We start from the raw sequence: 24,160 nt of genomic DNA, 5'->3' as shown, positions 1-24,160 counted from the left end.
CCCATGTGGGCAATATGAGAAGAATAGCTTACACGGGACAGATTCCACCCATAATTCCCATTGGGCAATATGACAAGCACAGCTTACACGGGACAAATTCCACCAATAATTCCCATGGGGGCAATATGACAAGCACAGCTTACTTGGGACAAATTCCACCCATAATTCCCATGGGGGCAAGATGAGAAGCACAGCTTACTTGGGACAAATTCTACCCATTATTCCCATGTGGGCAATATGAGAAGCATAGCTTATACGGGACAAATTCCACCGATAATTCCCATGGGGGCAATATGACAAGCACAGCTTACACGGGACAAATTCCACCCATAATTCCCATGGGGGCAATATTACAAGCACAGCTTACATGGGACCAAATCCACCGATAATTCCCATTGCAGGGCAATATGAGAAGCACAGCTTACTTGAGACAAATTCTACCCATAATTCCCATGTGGGCAATATGAGAAGAATAGCTTACACGGGACAAATTTCACCCATAATTCCCATGGGGGCAATATGAGAAGCACAGCTTACTTGGGACAAATTCTTCCCATTATTCCCATTGCAGGGCAATATGACAAGCATATATTATTTGGGACCAATTCCACTGATAATTCCCATTGCAGGGCAATAGGACAAGCACAGCTTACTTGAGACAAATTCTACCCATAATTCCCATGGGGGCAATATGAGAAGAATAGCTTACACGGGACAGATTCCACCCATAATTCCCATTGGGCAATATGACAAGCACAGCTTACACGGGACAAATTCCACCAATAATTCCCATGGGGGCAATATGACAAGCACAGCTTACTTGGGACAAATTCCACCCATAATTCCCATGGGGGCAAGATGAGAAGCACAGCTTACTTGGGACAAATTCTACCCATTATTCCCATGTGGGCAATATGAGAAGCATAGCTTATACGGGACAAATTCCACCGATAATTCCCATGGGGGCAATATGACAAGCACAGCTTACACGGGACAAATTCCACCCATAATTCCCATTGCAGGGCAATATGACAAGCATATATTATTTGGGACCAATTCCACTGATAATTCCCATTGCAGGGCAATATGACAAGCATCGATTTTTTTTGGACCAATTCCACCCATTATTCCCATTGGGGTGTAATATGACAGCCATAGGTTAATTGGGACCAATTCTACCTGATATGATAAGCATAGGATATAGGATATTTTGGACCAATTCTACCCAGGATTCCCATGGAGCCAATATGACAAGTTCACATTTGTTAATACAATCACACCAACCTATTTTCTGTTTGTACTCCTGTAATTTCTTTTTTGCATCCTTGGCGTTTCTGTGACCCTGCATTGTGTCCTCCACAAGTTGTCTGGAAAATAGTACCACTTGTTATCACTCATCACCCTCCACATCACACATGCTGTAGGAGAAATGGGGCTTAACGTAGCTCTGTGTGTTTGTGTCTGTGTGTGGCTGCTTGCAGACTAATGCCGATATTATAGTGCTAGCCAACTGAGATACCATGCCGCAGTTTAACATGAATATCCCACTCAGACACAGTATACTGACTCCTAGCCGACCAGTCCTAGTTTTAGCCCCTTATGCCGAACGCCAAGTACCATCTTTTAACGTCTTTTGGTATGACAAGGCCGGGGATTGACCCACAACCATCAGCTCTCCAGGCAGATGCTGGACCATGGAGGCGGTCCATAGTGGACCATAAAAGTTTCACTGAACTACGGTGAGGTAAATTATGTCTTAACTCTGGGACTAGCTCGGCCTCATGACTCACTTCATCATCTGCTCCTCTTGGAACTTCTTCTCCAGGAACTCCTTCATCAGCTCCTCAGTCTAAAAGAAGAAACAAAGCACCATCGTTAAGTCACCATTGAGGTCAGGTGAAATGGGTCTAACCTCTAGTTCAAGATTATGGTACTTAAAAAGTTACGTGCATGCATAAGCGTGTGTGTGTGTGGCTGCTTATACATGTCTGGAATGACGGTTTCATAGGTTCTAGCCCACTGAGATGCCATGCTGCAGTTTAACATGGATACTGACTCTAATCCAACCAGTACTTGATTTATCCCAATAATGCCGAGCACCAGGGAGGGAAACAACAAGTACCATTGATGCAGACAGGGGATCGAACCACTGACCTTCCACATTTCGGGCAGATATCCACTAGACCATGGAGGTGGTCCAAGTACAGATATCCACTAGACCATGGAGGCAATGTCTGGGCAGATGCTCTAGCCACTAGACCATGGAGGCGATCTCAGGGCAGATGCTCTATCCACTAAAGCACAGAGGTGATCTCAGGGCAGATGCTCTAGCCACTAGACCATAGAGGAGATCTCAGGGCAGATGCTCTAGCCACTAGACCATAGAGGAGATCTCAGGGCAGATGCTCTAGCCACTAGACCATGGAGGCGGTCCAAGTGCAGATGCTCTAGCCACGACCACAGAGGCAATCTCAGGGCAGATATCCACTAGACCATAGAGGCGGTCCAAGGGCAGAAGCTCTAGCCACTAGACCACAGAGGTGATCTCAGGGCAGATGCTCTAGCCACTAGACCACAGAGGCAATCTCAGGGCAGATATCCACTAGACCATAGAGGCAGTCCAAGGGCAGAAGCTCTAGCCACTAGACCACAGAGGCGATCTCAGGGCAGATGCTCTCGCCACTAGACCATAAAGGCAATCTCAGGGCAGATATCCACAAGACCATGGAGGCGGTCCAAGTGCAGATGCTCTAGCCACTAGACCACAGAGGCGATCTCAGGCAGATGCTCTAGCCACTAGACCATGGAGGCGATCTCAGGGCAGATGCTCTAGCCACTAGATCACAGAGGCGGTCTCAGGGCAGATGCTCTAGCCACTAGATCACAGAGGCGATCTCAGGGCAGATGCTCTAGCCACTAGACCACAGAGGCGGTCTCAGGGCAGATGCTCTAGCCACTAGACCACAGAGGCGATCTCAGGGCAGATGCTCTAGCCACTAGATCACAGAGGCAATCCATTTAATATTGAATTGAGAGGATGTCATCCTATCTAAGTACTGGCAGTGGCACAGTACACTCACTTAAGATGTTCAAAGGTTAGGATTGTTTTGAATAATTTCATATTACCACAAATCTAAGAAACATATTCATCACATCGTAAAAAATGTTTATTAGCATCATGTTAGAATGCAGACTCGTGATAGAAAAATTATTTGTTTGGGGAATTTATAGTTTGACAAGTGACAAATGGAGCATGTGACCTACCTCTTTCTTCATGTCCTGTACTTTGCTCTTGTTGTCCCGGATCAGGTTCTGTCGGGCCAAGATGGCCTCTTCATGGCTTAGCTTGCCCTCAAGGCGCCGGCGCTCAATTTCCGCCAATTGCACCTCCAAGTCCCGCTGCCTCATATCGGATTGCCAGCGCATAAAAGCAGAGGAATCTCGCGCCCCAGCCTCCAGGTTCTCCAGCCTGCAACATCACAGGGATCGTGTCATGTTCTAGTCTTACTTTAGGTACACCACAGAACACTGGATACCCATCCGCCATGTTTGTTTGATGCTACTAATACAGCATATCATGGCAGCGTGACCATTTTGAAACTAGATCAATGAAGCTCAAATAAGTAGAAAAAATGACTGATTAAACATCAAAACACAATATCAAAACAATTCCTTACATCGGAAATTCAAAATCAACATTGAAATGTTACTCGAAAAAGGTTCCATAATGGTATGCATTAACCTCATTAGTGACATCCATCGGGACCACATATCAACAAACGTAGTATTTCTTATTAACTTTGGAAACTAAAAATAGAGACTACCTGACAAAATATTACCATGTTTTACAAAAAAATGAATGCTGACCTTGACCTTTGACTAATCTTAATCAAAACCTAATAAACAAAGGACCCTGTCTGTCTGTCTTTTAGAGAATGCATACCAAGTTTATTGATAAATGCATAAATAGTTTTGGACATAATTGCCCACAGGGTAAAACCCATTGGTGTACATATTTCTGATATGTTCAGTTGTCACTTTTCAGTTATTCTAGCATTTGATTGGCTGATTGTGAACCCTGACAAGAGTGAGTGAGTTGAGTTTAACGCCGCTTTTAACATTATTCCAGTTACATAACGGCGTGTCAGCTTAATGTGGGAGGAAAGCCCAAAATGATGATTGGCTCAGACGTTTACCACTTCGGTGAAACCCACGAGCACGGGTATGGTGCTGACAAACCTAGAAACATAATTGGGGCGAACCGGGATTCGAACCCACAATCATAGGTTTCTGGCGTGCCCAAGGGACGCAACTCTGCACAGCGAATCGCGGCGCCTTAGACGACTGGGACACCCGTGCCCCCGAACCCTGACAAGAACATCGGTTGACTGTGGAAATGCAACCAAACAAAGTTAGCAGTGTTAGCAACATAAAGCCAAACAATATGCAGCTGATTGTCTATTTGGCTAAATGAACAGGTGCCAGTTCACATGGTGCAGGAGGACCGAAGAATTTGGGATGAGGCTACACAGAACTGTTTTCCCTCAACTGACATAACACAAATTACAAATCACAAAACTGCAAAGGTAGAATTCTTCCCTGATGTGTTCTGAAGAGCACCGAAGCGCAACACATGCTGTTTGACATGACTTTTTTTTATACTGCATTTTCGCAGTCATTGCTAACAGGTCTTACTTTGCAAAGTGTATCAAATCACAAGAGCACCTTGATTAAAAACATGCCAAGATTTGAAAGAAATCTGTTGATGCTAAGTTGATGGTACACATGCTTTGCAAATCCTGGAGTCGACCGAAATCTGCGCTGGAGTTTACGAACCAGATGTTGTTTTCGTTATGTGATTTCGACTATGCATACTTGCGAGTCCAGACAAAATATAGCTCCATAATTCCAGCCTAGTTCTGCAAGGGTGGAAACGGGACTTTTATAGTCAGTTCACTCCCTTGCCTCGGGAAGGTGGCTTATTACAACACACCCACAATCGTAAACAGGGTTTCACATCTCTTCATGTTCTAGGACACTGACTAAAGGTATTAATCAAATTTGTTAATGATATAAAATAATGTTTTATCAAAACTTAATAAAATCATCAAAATGTCCTATTGTCATTTGTCTCCAGCAAAACCATTGTCTTCTTAAAGGAAACAAATCTTTGCACCAACATTACCAACAAGAGAGAAAACTGGCCCACCACCACACTAAAATAAATGACCAGTCACTTAACCATTTACTTCATGCCTCAGATTAAAAATATTTTTGCTTTCTGTCTTCAAGCATTGAAACACACCTAAAGAAAAACACATCAGGGGAGATAACTCCATAGTGCAAACTGACAGCTTGAGAAGAGTCATAATTTTAACACAAGCAATCTAAGTAACAAAGAATCATTTACCATATCACAGAACATACTAACACTATCAAATATATACTCATTTGTCATAATGCATTCTTGTCAAACTACTTCGTTTCGTCTCAGCATTCTACAAATCAGATGTACTAAAATGTTTACTTCTTCATCTCCTCAGACTCTTTGCGATGGTACAGCAAGCCTTCTCTGAGAATACTGGCCGCATTCAGTTTAACTGGAACCTCCTTGGTCTGAAAATAAGTTAAGGAGGTCACTAACCTAAAACTGTATTCAAGTTACTCCAAATACAGTTAAGTCATTCAGACAGAACTGTACCCTAAAACAGACATTTTACCCAGAGTGCTAACCATGTTTATAGCAGTGTCTCAACACGGTTGGATGTACATTCAAGGAGTCACCAGGACCCCACACAACAGGTTGCCTTTACTTATATATCAAAGACAGAGTGGCTTAAAGTTGCTATGTTCTAGGACAGGTTAGCTTTAAGTTGGTATGTTCTAGGACAGAGTGGCTTAAAGTTGCTATGTTCTAGGACAGGTTAGCTTTAAGTTGGTATGTTCTAGGACAGAGTGGCTTAAAGTTGCTATGTTCTAGGACAGGATGGCTTTATGTTGGTATGTTCTAGGACAGGGTGGCTTTATGTTGGTATGTTCTAGGACAGGATGGCTTTATGTTGGTATGTTCTAGGACAGAGTGGCTTAAAGTTGCTATATTCTAGGACAGGGTGGCTTCATGTTGGTATATTCTAGGACAGGGTGGCTTCATGTTGGTATGTTCTAGGACAGGATGGTTTATGTTGGTATATTCTAGGAAAGGGTGCCTTCATGTTGGTATGTTCTAGGACAGGGTGGCTTCATGTTGGTGTGTTCTAGGACAGGATGGTTTATGTTTGCATATTCCAGAACTCACCAGAAATCCAGGCACAGGGTGGGCTTTATGCTTGTCAAAGTCCAGTTTGCAGTCCTCTTCTGACATGATGTTATTGAGAACTTCCTTTGCCTTCTGAGACTTCTCTGGGTTGGCACACGCAAACTGAATCCTGGATGCTTCCATCAGCCTCTCCTGAAGCATTACATACATGAGGCATTATACATGAAACATTATACATGAAACATTATATATGTGACATTAAAGTTCCGATATACAGACTCTGCACCTGAGATGGGAATTAACATCATTTGAACATACATTTCCTTTGATTTCTGTCATTTCCAATGGACCAGCAGCTTATAATTTATATATGAAACTGATATTCAGACAGTTTGGCTCTGACAAGATTGATTCTCTTATGAATTAACAGTGAGTCGATTCTAGCTGAAGGAACTTGTTGCTGGCTGTAGTACCTCGGCAGCTCTGCGGTTGACCTCCTTCTGTCTATTGATGCGGTCGAACTCTGAGGGGGTCCGGTACAGTCCAGACGGGGGTGGAGTGTGCTTCTGCAGCTGAGGGATCTGACAAGGCACACAAGCATCCAATAAGTTACCATTCCATAGACCAGAGGTTCTGACAAGGAACACAAGCATACAATATGTGACCATTCAATAGACCAGAGGTTCTGACAAGGCACACAAGCATACAACATGTGACCATTCAATAGGCCAGAGGATCTGACAAGGAACACAAGCATTCAATAAATTACCATTCAATAGACCAGAGGTTCTGACAAGGAACACAAGCATACAATATGTGACCATTCCAAAGACCAGAGGATCTGACAAGGAACACAAGCATCCAATATGTGACCAATCCACAGACCAGAGGATCCGACAAGGAACACAAGCATATCATATATTAAAGCTACCATTCCATAGACCAGGGTTCTGACAAGGAACACAAGCATACAATATGTGACCATTCCACAGACCAGAGGATCTGACGAGGAACACAAGCATCCAATATGTGACCATTCAATAGACCAGGGTTCTGACAAGGAACACAAGCATCCAATATGTGACCATTTCATAGACCAGGGTTCTGACAAGGAACACAAGCATACAATATGTGACCATTCCATAGACCAGGGTTCTGACAAGGAACACAAGCATACAATATGTGACCATTCCACAGACCAGGGTTCGTGACAAGGAACACAAGCATACAATATGCGACCATTCCAACGACCAGAGGATCTGACAAGGATTACAAGCATACAATATGTGACCATTCAATAGACCAGAGGTTCTGACAAGGATTACAAGCATACAATATGTGACCATTCAATAGGCCAGAGGTTCTGACAAGGCACACAAGCATACAATATGTGACCATTCAATAGACCAGAGGTTCTGACAAGGCACACAAGCATACAATATGTGACCATTCAATAGACCAGGGTTCTGACAAGAAACACAAGCATATAATATATTAAAGCTACCATTCCATAGACCAGGGTTCTGACAAGGAACACAAGCATACAATATGTGACCATTCCATAGACCAGAGGATCTGACAAGGAACACAAGCATACAATATGTGACCATTCCACAGACCAGAGGATCTGACAAGGAACGCAAGCATACAATATGTGACCATTCAATAGACCAGAGGTTCTGACAAGGAACGCAAGCATACAATATGTGACCATTCAATAGACCAGAGGTTCTGACAAGTAACACAAGCATACAATATGTGACCATTCAATAGACCAGAGGTTCTGACAAGGAACGCAAGCATACAATATGTGACCATTCAATAGACCAGAGGATCTGACAAGGAACGCAAGCATACAATATGTGACCATTCAATGGACCAGAGGATCTGACAAGGAACGCAAGCATACAATATGTGACCATTCAATAGACTAGAGGATCTGACAAGGAACGCAAGCATACAATATGTGACCATTCCACAGACCAGAGGTTCTGACAAGGAACACAAGCATACCATTAGTAACGTTACAACTAACCAGCTTCAGAGACAGAGAGAGTAGTGATGTTATTAATTTGATTGGGATGTCATGGTAACCGATGATGTACAATGGCCACCAAAACACGGGATGAACTTTCATTGTAGCAATCTCAGTTTTAGGTGATACATAATATTTGATTCCATTGTTCAATTGCAAAGTAGTATATCACATAAACTGAAAAAAATTATTTTTTTATCTCCCCTTAATACAATCGCAATCCCCATTCACCGTAACATGTAATCAAATAGCACAAGCAACTGGTCCTGAAGACACCCTATGCACACGTACAAGACATAGTCAGACAGGAGGGAAATAAACGCTCATGAATAATCAGACACGGCAGGACAGATAATTATCAGTCATTATAGAAGAATCCTGAAAATAATGACGACGCCTGGCAGATGTCTCACCGACAATTATCTAGTCAGCAGATCGCGCTTGCTGCGTGAATGGATTGCATCTGCGTGTCTTGGGAGCTTCGGGGTGACGGAATAAAGACGGGGAATAATTACCAGATTATATACATACACCATGTAATAACAGAGTTGTTTCTGCCTGACAGCAATCATTATGCTTGTTATGGGTAATTGCAGGGGTTGCATAATTTTAACAATTGCAGCATTTGGCACTATCATTATAACATTAATGGGGATAGAAGGATAGGATTTAAAGGGCTTTTGGACATGGCGTGGTTGAAACACACTAACATGGCATAGTGAGTAAGGAAATTTGTTGAATACACTCGTTAAAAAATATTCCAGTTTGGCAGCCTGTAATAGTAGTAAATTACTATTGTTTGTAGGGGCAACCATACACTTGGTTGGGGTACGATGACACGCAAACAACCAGCATCAAGTACTGTCAGGATACGATTTCATTCTATTTTACCACTTGCACAAGGTGCAACCAAGTGATTTAATCAGGCTGCAACACCAAAATATTGGCTGCACCATTTTATCATACACTGTATTTTCAGTTATTTTGAATATTAAATAAATTCAAAGAGAAAATAAACTTGAGAATGTGCTCCAGTATTTTATTTTGAGGAAATCTGTATTTGGCTTTTCACATCTTGATTTCCAGAAAACAACCTTAAACAGAAGTTTCAAAGTGTCTGCTTGTTGTGATTGTAACCTCATGAGTGACTGTTCTAGTGGTAATTGTGAAGAATTAGTTCTGCAAGTTCACTGCATTCAGACCATCTGTGTATTTCACTTTTTTCATGAACTTTTGTTTCTTTGATTCTAAAAGATTTGCAGCCAGTTCTAAAAATTGAAGATTTCCACTTTTATAAAATATATCTGCTGCCATGCACTTGTGGTGAAAAAAGGTTACCTGCACTGGGTGCAAGCTGGCAATACAAGTTACCTGCACTAACAATGTTTTACCTGCACTGATGCAGCTTGGATATATCGATCCCTGAGAGTAACCACCTTCCTCAATAGTGGACGTATTCATATGCATGAGGTATTATCTGAAGATCCTGGTTAGAATTGGTCTAACAGGATTGGGTAGTCAGGTTTGCGACATGGTTGATGCATGTCATCGTATCCCAATTGAATAGATCGATGCACATCATGTCGATCAAAGGATTGTCTGGTCCAGACTCAATTATTTACATATAATCTGATCACAGCTAATCGCAGCATTAACAAAGAGAGCAAGGATGTTGTACCCTACTTTCAAAAGTGGAATTTGGAGTAATCTGCCCCTGGTTGTTTACGATAGGGATGGAATGGGTAACTCGGGTTCCTGGGTTGGGTGGGTACTGAGTAGGACCCGGGTACCCACAGGACTACCCGGACCCGTGGTTAGTCACGTGATATATTGTTTAATGACAAAAATTATCTAGAACTCTATGGTTAAACTACAAGTCACTAATGTTCGCATTTCTTTCTGACTGAGCACCCATTCCTTCTGATTTTTCATATGTTTGAATAAAGATATAACTTAATTCAACTTCAGTGTATGAATGACCAGATAGTTTAATACTTGTATCTAAATACATTTTGCCAGGGCTATGCTAAAAATGTTCCCATTCGGACATTTTGAGACATCTCCTGAGACCTACAGTGGGTACCTGGGTTGGGTCGGGTAATAGGGGGTGGGTACCCGGGTAGTAAATTTGGACTTGTCCCAGCCCTAGTTTACAAACACAACAGGCTTGATCATTCAAGAGTGAGTGAGTGAGTGAGTGAGTGAGTTGGGTTTAACGCTGCTTTTAACAGTATTCCAGTTATATCACAGCGTGTCAGCTTAATGTGGGAGGAAAGCCTGAAGTGATGCAGGTCTCAGACGTTTACCACTTCAGTGAAACCCACGAGCACGGGTATGGTGCTGACAAACCTAGAAACATAATCGGGGTGAACCGGATTCGAACCCGCAATCACAGGTTTGTGGCGTGCCCAAGGGACGCAAGTCTGCACAGCGAATCGCGGCGCCTTAGACAACTGGGCCACCCGTGCCCCCTGATCATTCAAGAAGTTTTGAGATGGAACAGTTTCTAAAAGGCTGGCTATATCTGTATGAGATCAAGATCAGGGCCTTTTCTTAATCTTACTTGCATCTTATCTACAAGCCAAGTGCAACTGGATACCTTATTAAAACAGCAAATTCCTGCCACCTTTGAACACTATTCCGGATTCAAGAACGGAGCCAGGCTTATATCAAGACATTCGACAGTGCTAAAATTCTGAACATTACAGAGTCCACTTACATTAATTTTAAGGCCTGTTACTTACTGTTCCACTTATTCGACCCATCATATTACCTTTTTTTTTTATTGTAAACCTTAAACTCTGTGTTTCAATATAATTTATTGACTATTCATTATTGTGTTTCGTGATTTACTGATTTCACAATTTACTTCTGTTGGAACCGATTTCATTTTGGAAACCATCTTGTGACACACATAAAGAACCCCAAGAGCTTCTATCTGATGATGTAATTCATTCCTACTGGTATTCATAGTTTTCTGTGTATGTCTCAGTTGAGAGGGAAAATAAGTATTCTTGTATTTTCCGGACAGATCAATATCCATAGACCTCAACTTGGAATCTTTGTCGGTTTGTGCCACACACAGCATCCGCAACGCTCATTGGGAGTCTCAATCAATGGCTTGCTTCAGGCATGACAATATCACCTCTAAATTGAGGTAATAACTCCAGTGAGACTATAAGATGGAAAGGACTGTGTTGGTTTGGGGCAGTAGCCATACCTTGAGATTGGATGGGAATGGAAAATTGTGCACCTTAATCCCCCTTAATATTTCCCCACCCTTTTAAGATCTGGGTCAGGATTGGTCTTCAGCAACCCATGCTTGTCGCAAGAGGCAACTAAGGGGATCAGTTTGTCAGGCTCGCTGACTTGATTGATGCATGCCATTGTATCCCAAATGCGTAGATCGATGATCAAGATGTAAATCACTAGATTGCTTGGTTCAGACTCAATTATTTACAAACTGTCCTCATATAGCTGGAATATTACTAAGAGTAGCGTTAAATAAAAATCAAAAACAAATATTCCTGAACATGTGAGTAAAGATAGTAACCAAAATAATTCAACTGTGAAAACTTTGCAAACTACTGACTCTTATATTGTTATCTGTATTCCTTTGTTTGTTTTGTTTGTTGTTTAACATCATACTAAGCTAAATGATGGTAGAGCATGTAAATAATTGAGTGTGGACCAGACAATTCAGTGCTTGATATGTTTGAGAAACACTGTTTGGGAACAGTGACCTGCAATCCATCACGTCACCAAACCTGATCACCCAATCCATCGAGTCACTAAACCTGATCACCCAATCCATCATGTCACCAAACCTGATCACCCAATCCATCATGTCACCAAACCTGATCATCCAATCCATCGAGTCACCAAACCTGATCACCCAATCCATCGAGTCACCAAACCTGATCACCCAATCCATCACGTCACCAAACCTGATCACCCAATCCATCAAGTCACCAAACCTGATCACCCAATCAATCATGTCACCAAACCTGATCATCCAATCCATCACATCACCAAACCTGATCACCCAATCCATCGAGTCACCAAACCTGATCACCCAATCCATCACGTCACCAAACCTGATCACCCAATCCATCAAGTCACCAAACCTGATCACCCAATCAATCATGTCACCAAACCTGATCACCCAATCCATCACATCACCAAACCTGATCACCCAATCCATCGAGTCACCAAACCACATCACCCAATCCATCAAGTCACCAAACCTGATCACCCAATCCATCACGTCACCAAACCTGATCACCCAATCCATCGAGTCACCAAACCTGATCACCCAATCCATCGAGTCACCAAACCTGATCACCCAATCCATCGAGTCGCCAAACCTCATCACCCAATCCATCAAGTCACCAAACCTGATCACCCAATCCATCACGTCACCAAACCTGATCACCCAATCCATCGAGTCACCAAACCTGATCACCCAATCCATCATGTCACCAAACCTGATCACCCAATCCATCGAGTCGCCAAACCTGATCACCCAATCTATCACGTCACCAAACCTGATCACCCAATCCATCAAGTCACCAAACCTGATCACCCAATCCATCGAGTCACCAAACCTGATCACCCAATCCATCACGTCACCAAACCTGATCACCCAATCCATCAAGTCACCAAACCTGATCACCCAATCAATCATGTCACCAAACCTGATCATCCAATCCATCACATCACCAAACCTGATCACCCAATCCATCGAGTCACCAAACCTGATCACCCAATCCATCACGTCACCAAACCTGATCACCCAATCCATCAAGTCACCAAACCTGATCACCCAATCAATCATGTCACCAAACCTGATCATCCAATCCATCACATCACCAAACCTGATCACCCAATCCATCGAGTCACCAAACCTGATCACCCAATCCATCACGTCACCAAACCTGATCACCCAATCCATCAAGTCACCAAACCTGATCACCCAATCAATCATGTCACCAAACCTGATCACCCAATCCATCACATCACCAAACCTGATCACCCAATCCATCGAGTCACCAAACCACATCACCCAATCCATCAAGTCACCAAACCTGATCACCCAATCCATCATGTCACCAAACCTGATCATCCAATCCATCACATCACCAAACCTGATCACCCAATCCATCGAGTCACCAAACCTGATCACCCAATCCATCACGTCACCAAACCTGATCACCCAATCCATCAAGTCACCAAACCTGATCACCCAATCAATCATGTCACCAAACCTGATCACCCAATCCATCACATCACCAAACCTGATCACCCAATCCATCGAGTCACCAAACCACATCACCCAATCCATCAAGTCACCAAACCTGATCACCCAATCCATCACGTCACCAAACCTGATCACCCAATCCATCGAGTCACCAAACCTGATCACCCAATCCATCGAGTCACCAAACCTGATCACCCAATCCATCGAGTCGCCAAACCTCATCACCCAATCCATCAAGTCACCAAACCTGATCACCCAATCCATCACGTCACCAAACCTGATCACCCAATCCATCGAGTCACCAAACCTGATCACCCAATCCATCATGTCACCAAACCTGATCACCCAATCCATCGAGTCGCCAAACCTGATCACCCAATCTATCACGTCACCAAACCTGATCACCCAATCCATCAAGTCACCAAACCTGATCACCCAATCCATCGAGTCACCAAACCTGATCATCCAATCCATCACGTCACCAAACCTGATCACCCAATCCATCGAGTCGCCAAACCTGATCACCCAATCTATCACGTCACCAAACCTGATCACCCAATCCATCAAGTCACCAAACCTGATCACCCAATCCATCGAGTCACCAAACCTGATCATCCAATCCATCACGTCACCAAACCTGATCACCCAATCCATCGAGTCGCCAAACCTGATCACCCAATCTATCACGTCACCAAACCTGATCACCCAATCCATCAAGTCACCAAACCTGATCACCAAATCCATCGAGTCACTAAACCTGATCATCCAATCCATCACGTCACAAAACCTGATCACCCAATCCATCGAGTCGCCAAACCTGATCACCCAATCTATCATGTCACCAAACATGATCACCGAATCCATCGAGTCACCAAACCTAATCATCCACTCCATCACGTCACCAAACCTGATCACCCAATCCATCACTTCACCAAACCTGATCACCCAATCCATCAAGTCACCAAACCTGATCACCCAATCTATCATGTCACCAAACCTGATCACCCAATCCATCGAGTCACAAACCTGATCACCCAATCCATCAAGTCACCAAACCTGATCTACCAATCCATCACGTCACTAAACCTGATCACCCAATCCATCACTTCACCAAACCTGATAACCCAATCCATCACATCACCAAACCCGATCACCCAATCCATCAAGTCACCAAACCACATCACCCAATCCATCAAGTCACCAAACCTGATCACCCAATCCATCACGTCACCAAACCTGATTACCCAATCCATCGAGTCACCAAACCTGATCACCCAATCCATCAAGTCACTTCTTACAACTAGCATAGGTTGCTGGGGACCTATTCTAAACCAGAATCACCACAAGGTGATTCAGTTCAAAGACATTATTTCTTAACTCTCCTGTCCTTCTATTATCATTGTCTTAACTGCATAGATCACTTCTCACCAGTGCCTTTCAATATCAAACATATCAACATCGGCCAATCAAAGTTCCTTTTAATATCAAAGACACAAATCTGTAGCAATGGTGGCATCATGATGTCACAATTGAAAAGTGACGAAATTATGAACCTATCGTTAAACTTAAAAGCTCTCTTCCATTTTTACCTTAATCTCAATGAATTTATCCAAATCACAGGTTTTGGTGATTGTATTATTACTTTACGAGTGAGTGAGTGAGTGAGTGAGTGAGTGAGTGAGTGAGTGAGTGAGTGAGTGAGTGAGTGAGTGAGTGAGTGAGTGAGTGAGTGAGTGGGTTGTTTTTGTGTTTCAGGCACATCTCAGCTTGCTGTGTGAGAATTAAGACATGTACCACTTTGTTGAAACACACAAGCATGGGTATGATTCTGATTTTCTAAACTAGCATCAGTGGGACACACCCTCCATCTACATCAGCATCAATGAATCCATTTTGTTCGAAGCTTAATATTACTGGCAAGAAACAATACCCAATAACCAACTGATTACACAAACATCTTTCCAACGGCACAGCCACAGCTAAAACATACACACAACCACTGAAGCTTTTCATTTTACAGACATTTCACAATATGCCCAGAAGCAGGGAAAGTTGAAATCAAACTTTGGATGAAATTACTTCTAGAACAAAGGTCAAAAACAAGAAAAAGGATTTATGAAACAACCTATTTCAATCAAACACATATATGTTTTTTTAAAGTTAAACTGAAAACCGCGGTTGGGTAATCAAAACCTTTCAATAATGGCTTTCAGTTTGGAATATTATTAAAGGAAATTGGTTACCTGCTATCACAAAGCATGCTATCAGAAAGGATGGCAACAGTTGAATGTGACACACAATAGCACCATATCAATTAAATCATGCATGATAGCACTTCTGTCAGTAATCCAATGAAATACTACCACTCATTTTAATAAACTGATTATTGAAGCTTGTAATTACAAAGTGCATTCTTTCCTTTAAAACTCTTTTTATGGTTTGAGGACACATTACACTGGAGGCAATGATGGCATGGCCCTGAAAACAAACATACACACCCACATCCTTCTGAGCTCATTTAGAAGTTGAGTAGAGTAGTAGGGGAGAGTGGGAGGAAGAGGAGAGGGGGAAAGAGAATGACACAAGGGAAAGGGAGGTTAGAGAGGAGAGGGCAGAGGAGAGGGGTGAGTGTAGGAAGGATTGAGAGGGAGAGATGGAGAGAGAGAGAGAGAGAGAGAGAGAGAGAGAGAGAGAGAGAGAGAGAGAGAGAGAGAGAGTGAGAGAGAGAGAGTTGTGTTGTACTGGGTTGTGAGAGAGAGAGTTGTGTTGTACTGGGTTGTGAGAGAGAGAGAGAGAGAGAGAGAGAGAGAGAGAGAGAGAGAGAGAGTAGGGAAGAGGAGGAAGGAGAGGAGAGGGCAGAGAGAAAAGAATGACACAAGGGAAAGGGAGGTTAGAGAGGAGAGGGGTGAGTGTAGGAAGGATTGAGAGGGAGAGAGAGAGAGAGAGAGAGAGAGAGAGAGAGAGAGAGAGAGAGAGAGAGAGAGAGAGAGAGAGAGAGAGAGAGTAGGGAAGAGGAGGAAGGAGAGGAAAGGGCAGAGAGAAAAGAATAGATTGTGTTGTACTCACTGGCTCTGGCACTGGAATACTTCTTGCTTTTGGTTGTGTCAGATTGAAAGGTTTCATCTCTGTGAAAGAAACACATTTTGTCAACACATAGTTTCACATTGTCACATGATTACATGTACTTTGTCACATGTACTCATAATATCACTACATGTACTATAATAATCAAACAAAACATAATATCAATCACTGATTGTCTGGTCCCAATTATCTGTCCTAACCCTAGACCAGATGTGACTGTTGCCAGACCCACCTGTGGCGGGGGCCACCTTCTTCTTGGGCTTCACCTTGTGGTCCAGCTTGTCCTTCATGCACGTCACCATCTCCTGCAGCTCCGGCAGCCACCTGCAACATCCACAACATCAACACATCAACATGTGTCATCATCGCCAACAGCTCTCACAGCCACCTGACACAGCACCGACAGCAATCTGATACAGTATCAACAGCAATCTGATACACCACCCGACAGCCACAAATACAATCTTAAGTTAAACCTGCCACCTTATGGTATGCCTATGGTATTGTAGGTATCTTGCCATCTCATTGTAACATTGTGAAAAGTACAGTAAATTACGGTTATATCAAACTCAAAGGGTTTAACCACTGATTTTTGTTTGTTATAACCATTGGCTTTGATCAAATTCCTTTTAAACCGTGACAGGCCCAATTATTTCACTATAAGGGTTTTTCAATGTTTTCTTATTTTTTCTTGTACTTCTTGCATTTAGACAGTTCATAGGTTGCATAAAACACGCCTCAACAGATTTGGTTGAAAATATTGAACCTTGAGCTCAGGAAAACCATTGGGCTTTTCCCCCACTTGCGGTTTAACATTTTCAACCAAAACCACAGAGGTGTGTTTTATCCTATACATATTACACATCACTGACTTCAGTTGTCTGAATGCACTTGGCCTTTCTCTCAACCACTTTCATCGAATTTGTTATATAGCGTGACTACAGTATTGTTTCATAATAAGGTATCCCAATATTTTCTTATTCTTTCTGGTACTTTTTGCATTTAGATAGTTCAAAAGTTAGATAAAACTCAGGCTTGAGAAAATGTTACATTTTCAACCAAGACCTTGGAGTCATATCTTAACTCTAACATCAACATGCACGTCACCATCTCCACCAGACCTGCAACATGCACGTCACCATCTCCATCAGACCTGCAACATGCACAACATGCACAGCTGTCCTGACACCAAGGACATGTATGTAGGGGATTCCGCTGTCAGACACTCACCTCTGTATGGGGGACAGGAGATTTGCCTCTACAAAACTCTGTTCATAGAACTTGCCCCACTGATCCTTCACCCATGTCAGTAGGTTCCTCTCATCCAGGAAGAAGTTGAGGAACTGCCATACAAAAAATTAATTAAAAACTGCAACCAACATGGTCTCAGTTTCAGGGAGGTGCGGTGGCATTCAAGTCTACTGAACTTGTATAGCCACGTATATGTGTGTGTGTTTGCCAGTCCCAGAAAGATTCTGCATTCTTGAAAATATTCGCAGAAAATCTAACTCACCTTAGAATTGCAGAAAAAACATGGAATTTGCCATTTTTATCAACCACACTAATTTTCATTATTTTCAAGTTTTTCTAACGAATGATGCCCAAACATTTAACCTGTGATTCAAAGATACGAAATGTGATCCTGCAATAAAATGACATTTGAAACATTTGAAACATTTTTGTGGTATTATAATATCAGTGACACTATGCATATTTATTTGCATAATTTATGTCTTAATCAATAACTGTTTAAAATTACAGTTTGTGGAATCATTTCGTTTTGGATTTGGATGAGAGTTTTCGAAAAGTGACTGAGATTGTATTAATGTTTTATGGGGAATTATTTATATTCTTACCACAGAATTCTGTAATTTTAGACACAGAATTTTGCTAATTTTACTGCAGAATGGTGATAATTTAACCGCAGAATTTGTCTGGGAATGACTTGTACCTGTCCAGACTCATTACAATTCTAAGAGCTAGTTCAATCAGAGAAACCATACTGCAGTTTTAACATGAATACCCTACTCAGACAAAGATTACTGACTCCAAGCCAACCACTCCTTGTTTCATTCCCTTAATGCCAAGCACCAGGCATTAATTGTAACATGTTGAATAACTCAAGATTGATAATTTCCATAAATCTGGTTTGAGTATTGATTTTATACCACTCTCCTCACACATTTGAATCAAATACAATTAAAGTTTATTGAGGGTGGGGGGGGGGGGGGATAAAGTCATCCTCAGCACTATTCCAGCTTTATGACCTGATCAACTTGGAACCAACAATCCAGTGATTGATATTGTCAGCAACAATCTACACTGTCAGAATACGATGACATCCATCAACCAAGTCACTGAGTCTGACGACCTGATCCATCTAACGACAAGCATAGGTTGCTGGGGACCTATTCTAACCCAGGATCCCAATGGTGGCCTACTCCATGAACTTACCTTTTACCGGTCTTTGAAAGGCATTAGCCTAGCTGGCTTCAATTTGCCCCTTGCCATGTCCATTCTTACACCTATCAGTGCTAATTATACCCCCCCCCCCCCCCCCTCATTTGCCTAGTGTCCATTACCACTTACTTAACTTAAGTGTTGGCTTCCATTGTCTATTGCTTATCACCTATCAGCGCCCAATCATCTGTTGGTTTCCTTTGTTAGCTTGTACCCTTTGTTATTTTCCACCTTTTGTTATCTTATTCATTTTGTTGTCCTTACTTGTACATATATATGCTCTCTGCCTCATGGCATTCATTCATTCATTAAAAAAACACGCAACAGGAAACTGCCCACACTGCAAGCAACTAGAAACCCCAGAACACGCACTCATACACTGCACCCACTACCTAACACACCCAACTACACTACAAACCACCCTCAATCTAAATAAGGCTCTTAGTCTTACTCTAGAAGCAATCCTAAACCCACAAAATAAACTAGAAAAATTCAAAGCCTTAGGCGTACTCTTAATCAAAACAGGACTAATAAATCGCATTTAAAAACCCAATAAACCACCAAATCCAAATCACATAAACAAACAAACATACTACCATACCCAGCTCCCTTAGTTCTCCTCCCAAACCCTCTCGGCATTTATTCCAAATCTCAAAATTTCCAATATTCTATATAAGCAACCACTAAAACCCCCCTACTGGGTTGCCAAACAACTTTTCCCTTTTCGGAAACACATTAAATGGCCTGGCTGGGCCTGTGTGCGAAATACGCTGGAGTCGGAAAGCGCACGTAAAATCTCTAAGATAAGTAAGTAAGTAAGTAAGGCATTCATTCACCTGATGAAGGAGTAAGCATATACTCCGAAACATTGTGTTCCTTATAATAAAGAAGTTGACATCCATATATTCTCTTCCTTACCTTATGCAGTTTGCTGGCACTCCGGGACTGCACAAATTTTCTCAGGTGAGGTAATCCAAGTTCATCCAAGCGAAACAACATCATGTAGCATATCACTGGAAGAGAAAGCACAGAAAATAAGCATGAAATACTCATATCCCCATCAATATGACATGTCTGTAGTGGGCAAGGCAAGAAATATTGTACGGTTTCCAAGATTTCTCCAGAAACGAGCACTACCGCTTAAGTCAAAGTCATGCTATGGAAACTTGAAAAATAAACATTTCAAAAATCCCAAAATATCAAAAGGCACCAGTTCACCACTAGACCTATCTATGTGCCAAGTTTGGAAAGATATCGCTCTTGATTTTTAGTTCTGCTCCAGAAACGAAACATGACAGATGGAAGGACGGAAGAACAGAATGATGGACGGACAGAATGACGGACGGACAGCACCCCTTCCTATATCCCCCTTCCAGTTCGTGGCGGGGGATAATTAAACATTATCAAGCTTCTCTGTTGATGAAGCAGCTTACACATTTCTCTAATAGTGTTAATCTGCTAAACTCATGGTAATAACGTACCACACACGGATGTTGCTTTGTTCCTATGCCAAAATGATGAGGTTAATTACTTACTGCAGCAGCATCTTGCCTTACTGATGAGGCTAGCTAGATATTGCTGTCCAGGCATAAATTTCCCCATCTGATGAGGCTAACTGCATATCGACGTTGAAGTATAGGTCTACCTTAATGATAAGAGTGAGTGAGTTGGGTTTAACGCCACTTTTAACAGTATTCCAGTCATATCGCGGCGTGTCAGCTCAATGTGGGAGGAAAGCCCGAAGTGATGCAGGTTTCAGACGTTTACCACTTCAGTGAAACCCACAAGCACAGGTATGGTGCTGACAAACCTAGAAACATAATCGGGGCGAACCGGGATTCGAACCCACAATCATAGGTTTCTGGCGTGCCCAAGGGACTCAACTCTGCACAGCGAATCGAGGCGCCTCAGACGACTGGGCCACCCGTGCCCCCTTAATGATAAGACAAAAAAATATTGCTGTTGTTGTAATACCTTGCCATCCCGGAACCCACAAGACAGGATGATTTATTCCGTATGTTGATGCTTTTTCCATTATCAATTAAATATATTGCAAGTGATTCTGTGGCATTTGATTAACAAACCAAGAAAGTTTGTTTTGTTTCCATAATAAAAAAAATTCCATAGGCCACGCCCACTAAGAAACTAAGTTTACTGATTGGCTGATAATAGAATGGGTGGAGCTTGTGTTGCACCCTTGCACTGAACGATGTCACCAATTTCATACCGGCTGTCTACAGTGTTAATAATTAAACTAGCAGTCTGTGGAGTTATTAATGTTGACGTCAATATTTTTTTGCACCTATGGAGTTTATATACAAACATAAAACCAGAGTGCACATCAGCAGATTTACAGTGTGCACATCAGATTTTATCTCCATAAATGCCATGAATATCACTGAAAGTCTTAAACAGATGCCTGACCAAATAAAATAGCCAAACCAGGAAACCTTATTTAAAGACTAGTCTGGGTCAGTACCAGAAGTCATTGTACTGTTTTCATCTCCTCTACCATCAATCACTCTCAGAAATAATACAGTTCCAAGGAAGTCCTCAAGTAGTGAGAACAAGAGTTTTTGACAGACAATAGGGTTTCATTATTAATTCTCCACAACATTTGGACTGTCAGTGGCACAAAAACCAAGAGAAATCATTACAAAAATAAAGGAAAATGTATTATCGTGTGTTCCTCTTTCTGTTCAGTTGTTTGTTTTTGTTACACAATCTGGTTAATTTACAGGTTGACATGGCAACCAGTGTGAAAATTGTGGATGGTGAGTTGGTTCGATATTGTTGTGTTTGTTTGTAACAGTTGTTGAGTATATCTGGGTTTGATCACAATTATCCAATGGTGCTACACTTCCAATGTGTTCTGTCCAGAGCGTGGTAGGGGATAACTTTGTGTTATCTCTGTATTAGATTTATTGTACAGGCCTGCTTGTGTTTGGTCTGTTTGATAAACGTCAGAGGTGAAAGCAGAGGGGTGGGGTGGGTTGTGGTTCTGTATTAGATTTATTGTACAGGCCTGCTTGTGTTTGGTCTGTTTGATAAACGTCAGAGTGTGTGTGTGTGTGTCGTGTGTGTGTGTCGTGTGTGTGTGTGTCGTGTGTGTGTGTGTCGTGTGTGTGTGTGTTTTGTGTGTGTGTGTTTTGTGTGTCGTGTGTGTGTGTGTGTGTGTGTGTGTGTGTGTGTGTGTGTGTGTGTGTGTGTGTGTGTGTGTGTGTGTGTGTAACCTACATCCACCCCACCATTTTTTTTAACATGTGATGACATTTTGTATGTGCACTTCCCAACATGTTATACCCACACAGACACAGTCACGCTGACACACACACACACACTTACACTGACACACAGACACTCTGACACACACACACACACAGACTCTCTGACACACACACACACAGAAACACACACACACACTGACATTCAGACACACACAGACACTCTGACACACACACAGTCACACTGATACACACAGACATACAGACAGACACACACACACACACACTCTGACACAGACACACAGACACTGACACACACACTCTCAGTGACACACACACATACACTTGTCAAAATGCACTTTTATAAAAATGTAACAAAAATACATCCCTAAGTCGATCAAAGTTTCATCCTTGTTTTAAGGATAAGACTTTCAAATTATTGTGAGAAGAAAAAATATTATTTCCTCCCTTTTTTCTTGTTCGTAGTTTCATTTCATTTTTTATTTGAAGAGCCTTTCTCAACATCACGTTTCCATCGGGCAAAGCTATATCAAAACACATTAGACATGCACAGTGTATTGCCCTCTTGACAAGTTAATGCGCATTCTGAGATATGACCCTGTACATCTTCTTTGTTCTACGACCATTAACCCATTTAATCTTCATCTAAACAGAAATACAATTACTTAGAGGACCATGGTATGTGGACTGTCAGTAAGAAGGGGTCGGTGTCAGGAGGGCGGGGTTGTTGTGCATGTGTAGAATCCAGAGTTGGGGCATGGACCTTCACCTGTACAAGTATTGTATACCTGACAGGTGACAGGTGGCCTCCAAGGTCGCCCAGGTCACACTACAACATGTATATGTGTCCCATGACTCGGTGTGAGGCCTACAGGTCTCGTCTCGACAACAGTACACACACCCAAATGCATAAATATGTTCATTTGTTTTGTTTGTTGTTTAAATAACAGTAAATAATCGAGCCTGGACCAGACAATCCAGTGATTGACATCAAGAGCATCGACCTACGCAATTGGGATGCAATGACATGTTTCAAACAAGTCAACGAGATGCATGACCACCGGATTCCGTTAGTTGCCTCTTACGACAAGCATGGGTTGCTAAAGACCAATTCTAACCCAGATCTTCATGGGGCCATAAACAATATCAACAAGGCACCAAGGGTGGAGGACCTCACTGTTTCTTGCTTCTGATATCTTTATATAAGGAAGACAGGTCAAGAAACGAGGAATCTTGATTGACTTTTACTGCAAAGGAGAAAAATGCCTATTTGAAACATTCAAACATAATATTGTTTCAAAGAAAAAAGTTCTGACTACCCATGATGGAACTACTTGTTTAGACAGACCAGGTGAGAGAGGATGAGGATGAGGATTAAAGTACTTTCAGCTGTATCACAGAGTGTGGGCTTAGTGTGGGAGGAAATGCCAGTGTGGCACAGGTCATTGACATTTCAGGGTTTAATCTAGGATTCTAAACTAAACGCCTTGGCAGGCAAACTGGGAACAAATAATTATTTTGTCCAAACTACAGTAAACTATGTTTAAAACAAACATGCTTATCATCGTTAGAAACTAACATTTTTAGTCCACTAGTCCTTATGATGATAACATATAGCAAAACCCTTAAAAATGGCAAATTTCTACCAGTCCTTATGATACCTTAACTATTGGGCAGTTTGGCAAGGACTACAGGACAAGAGGAAATTTCTAAAGCTGACTTAAAATAAACTGACAGATATTTAACTAGATGTGTTTGCAAATACTTGCAAAAACAGAAACAGACCCTTTATCCAGGGGTAGAGACTAACATTTTAAATC

At 42.1% G+C, this 24,160-nt stretch overlaps 1 protein-coding gene across 1 annotated transcript in view; it reads right to left on the bottom strand.

The window, feature by feature from the left end:
* Positions 1 to 24,160, bottom strand: part of LOC124146083 (cilia- and flagella-associated protein 99-like) — a 47,164-nt gene that overhangs the window by 8,727 nt on the left and 14,277 nt on the right. The window contains exons 3-12 of the mRNA XM_046516152.2: positions 20,014 to 20,108; positions 17,866 to 17,978; positions 16,868 to 16,959; positions 16,618 to 16,676; positions 6,730 to 6,837; positions 6,296 to 6,448; positions 5,528 to 5,616; positions 3,265 to 3,469; positions 1,791 to 1,849; positions 1,285 to 1,367 (exon numbers count right to left, since the gene is read on the bottom strand). Of these exons, the coding sequence (XP_046372108.2) occupies positions 1,285 to 1,367; positions 1,791 to 1,849; positions 3,265 to 3,469; positions 5,528 to 5,616; positions 6,296 to 6,448; positions 6,730 to 6,837; positions 16,618 to 16,676; positions 16,868 to 16,959; positions 17,866 to 17,978; positions 20,014 to 20,108 (1,056 nt within the window). The remainder of the gene's footprint in view (positions 1 to 1,284; positions 1,368 to 1,790; positions 1,850 to 3,264; positions 3,470 to 5,527; positions 5,617 to 6,295; positions 6,449 to 6,729; positions 6,838 to 16,617; positions 16,677 to 16,867; positions 16,960 to 17,865; positions 17,979 to 20,013; positions 20,109 to 24,160) is intronic.

The sequence above is a fragment of the Haliotis rufescens genome, unplaced genomic scaffold, assembly GCF_023055435.1.
Source record: "Haliotis rufescens isolate VD_foot unplaced genomic scaffold, xgHalRufe1.0.p SCAF_12, whole genome shotgun sequence".
NCBI lineage: Eukaryota > Metazoa > Mollusca > Gastropoda > Lepetellida > Haliotidae > Haliotis > Haliotis rufescens.
This window is presented reverse-complemented; position numbering and strand designations above follow the sequence as displayed.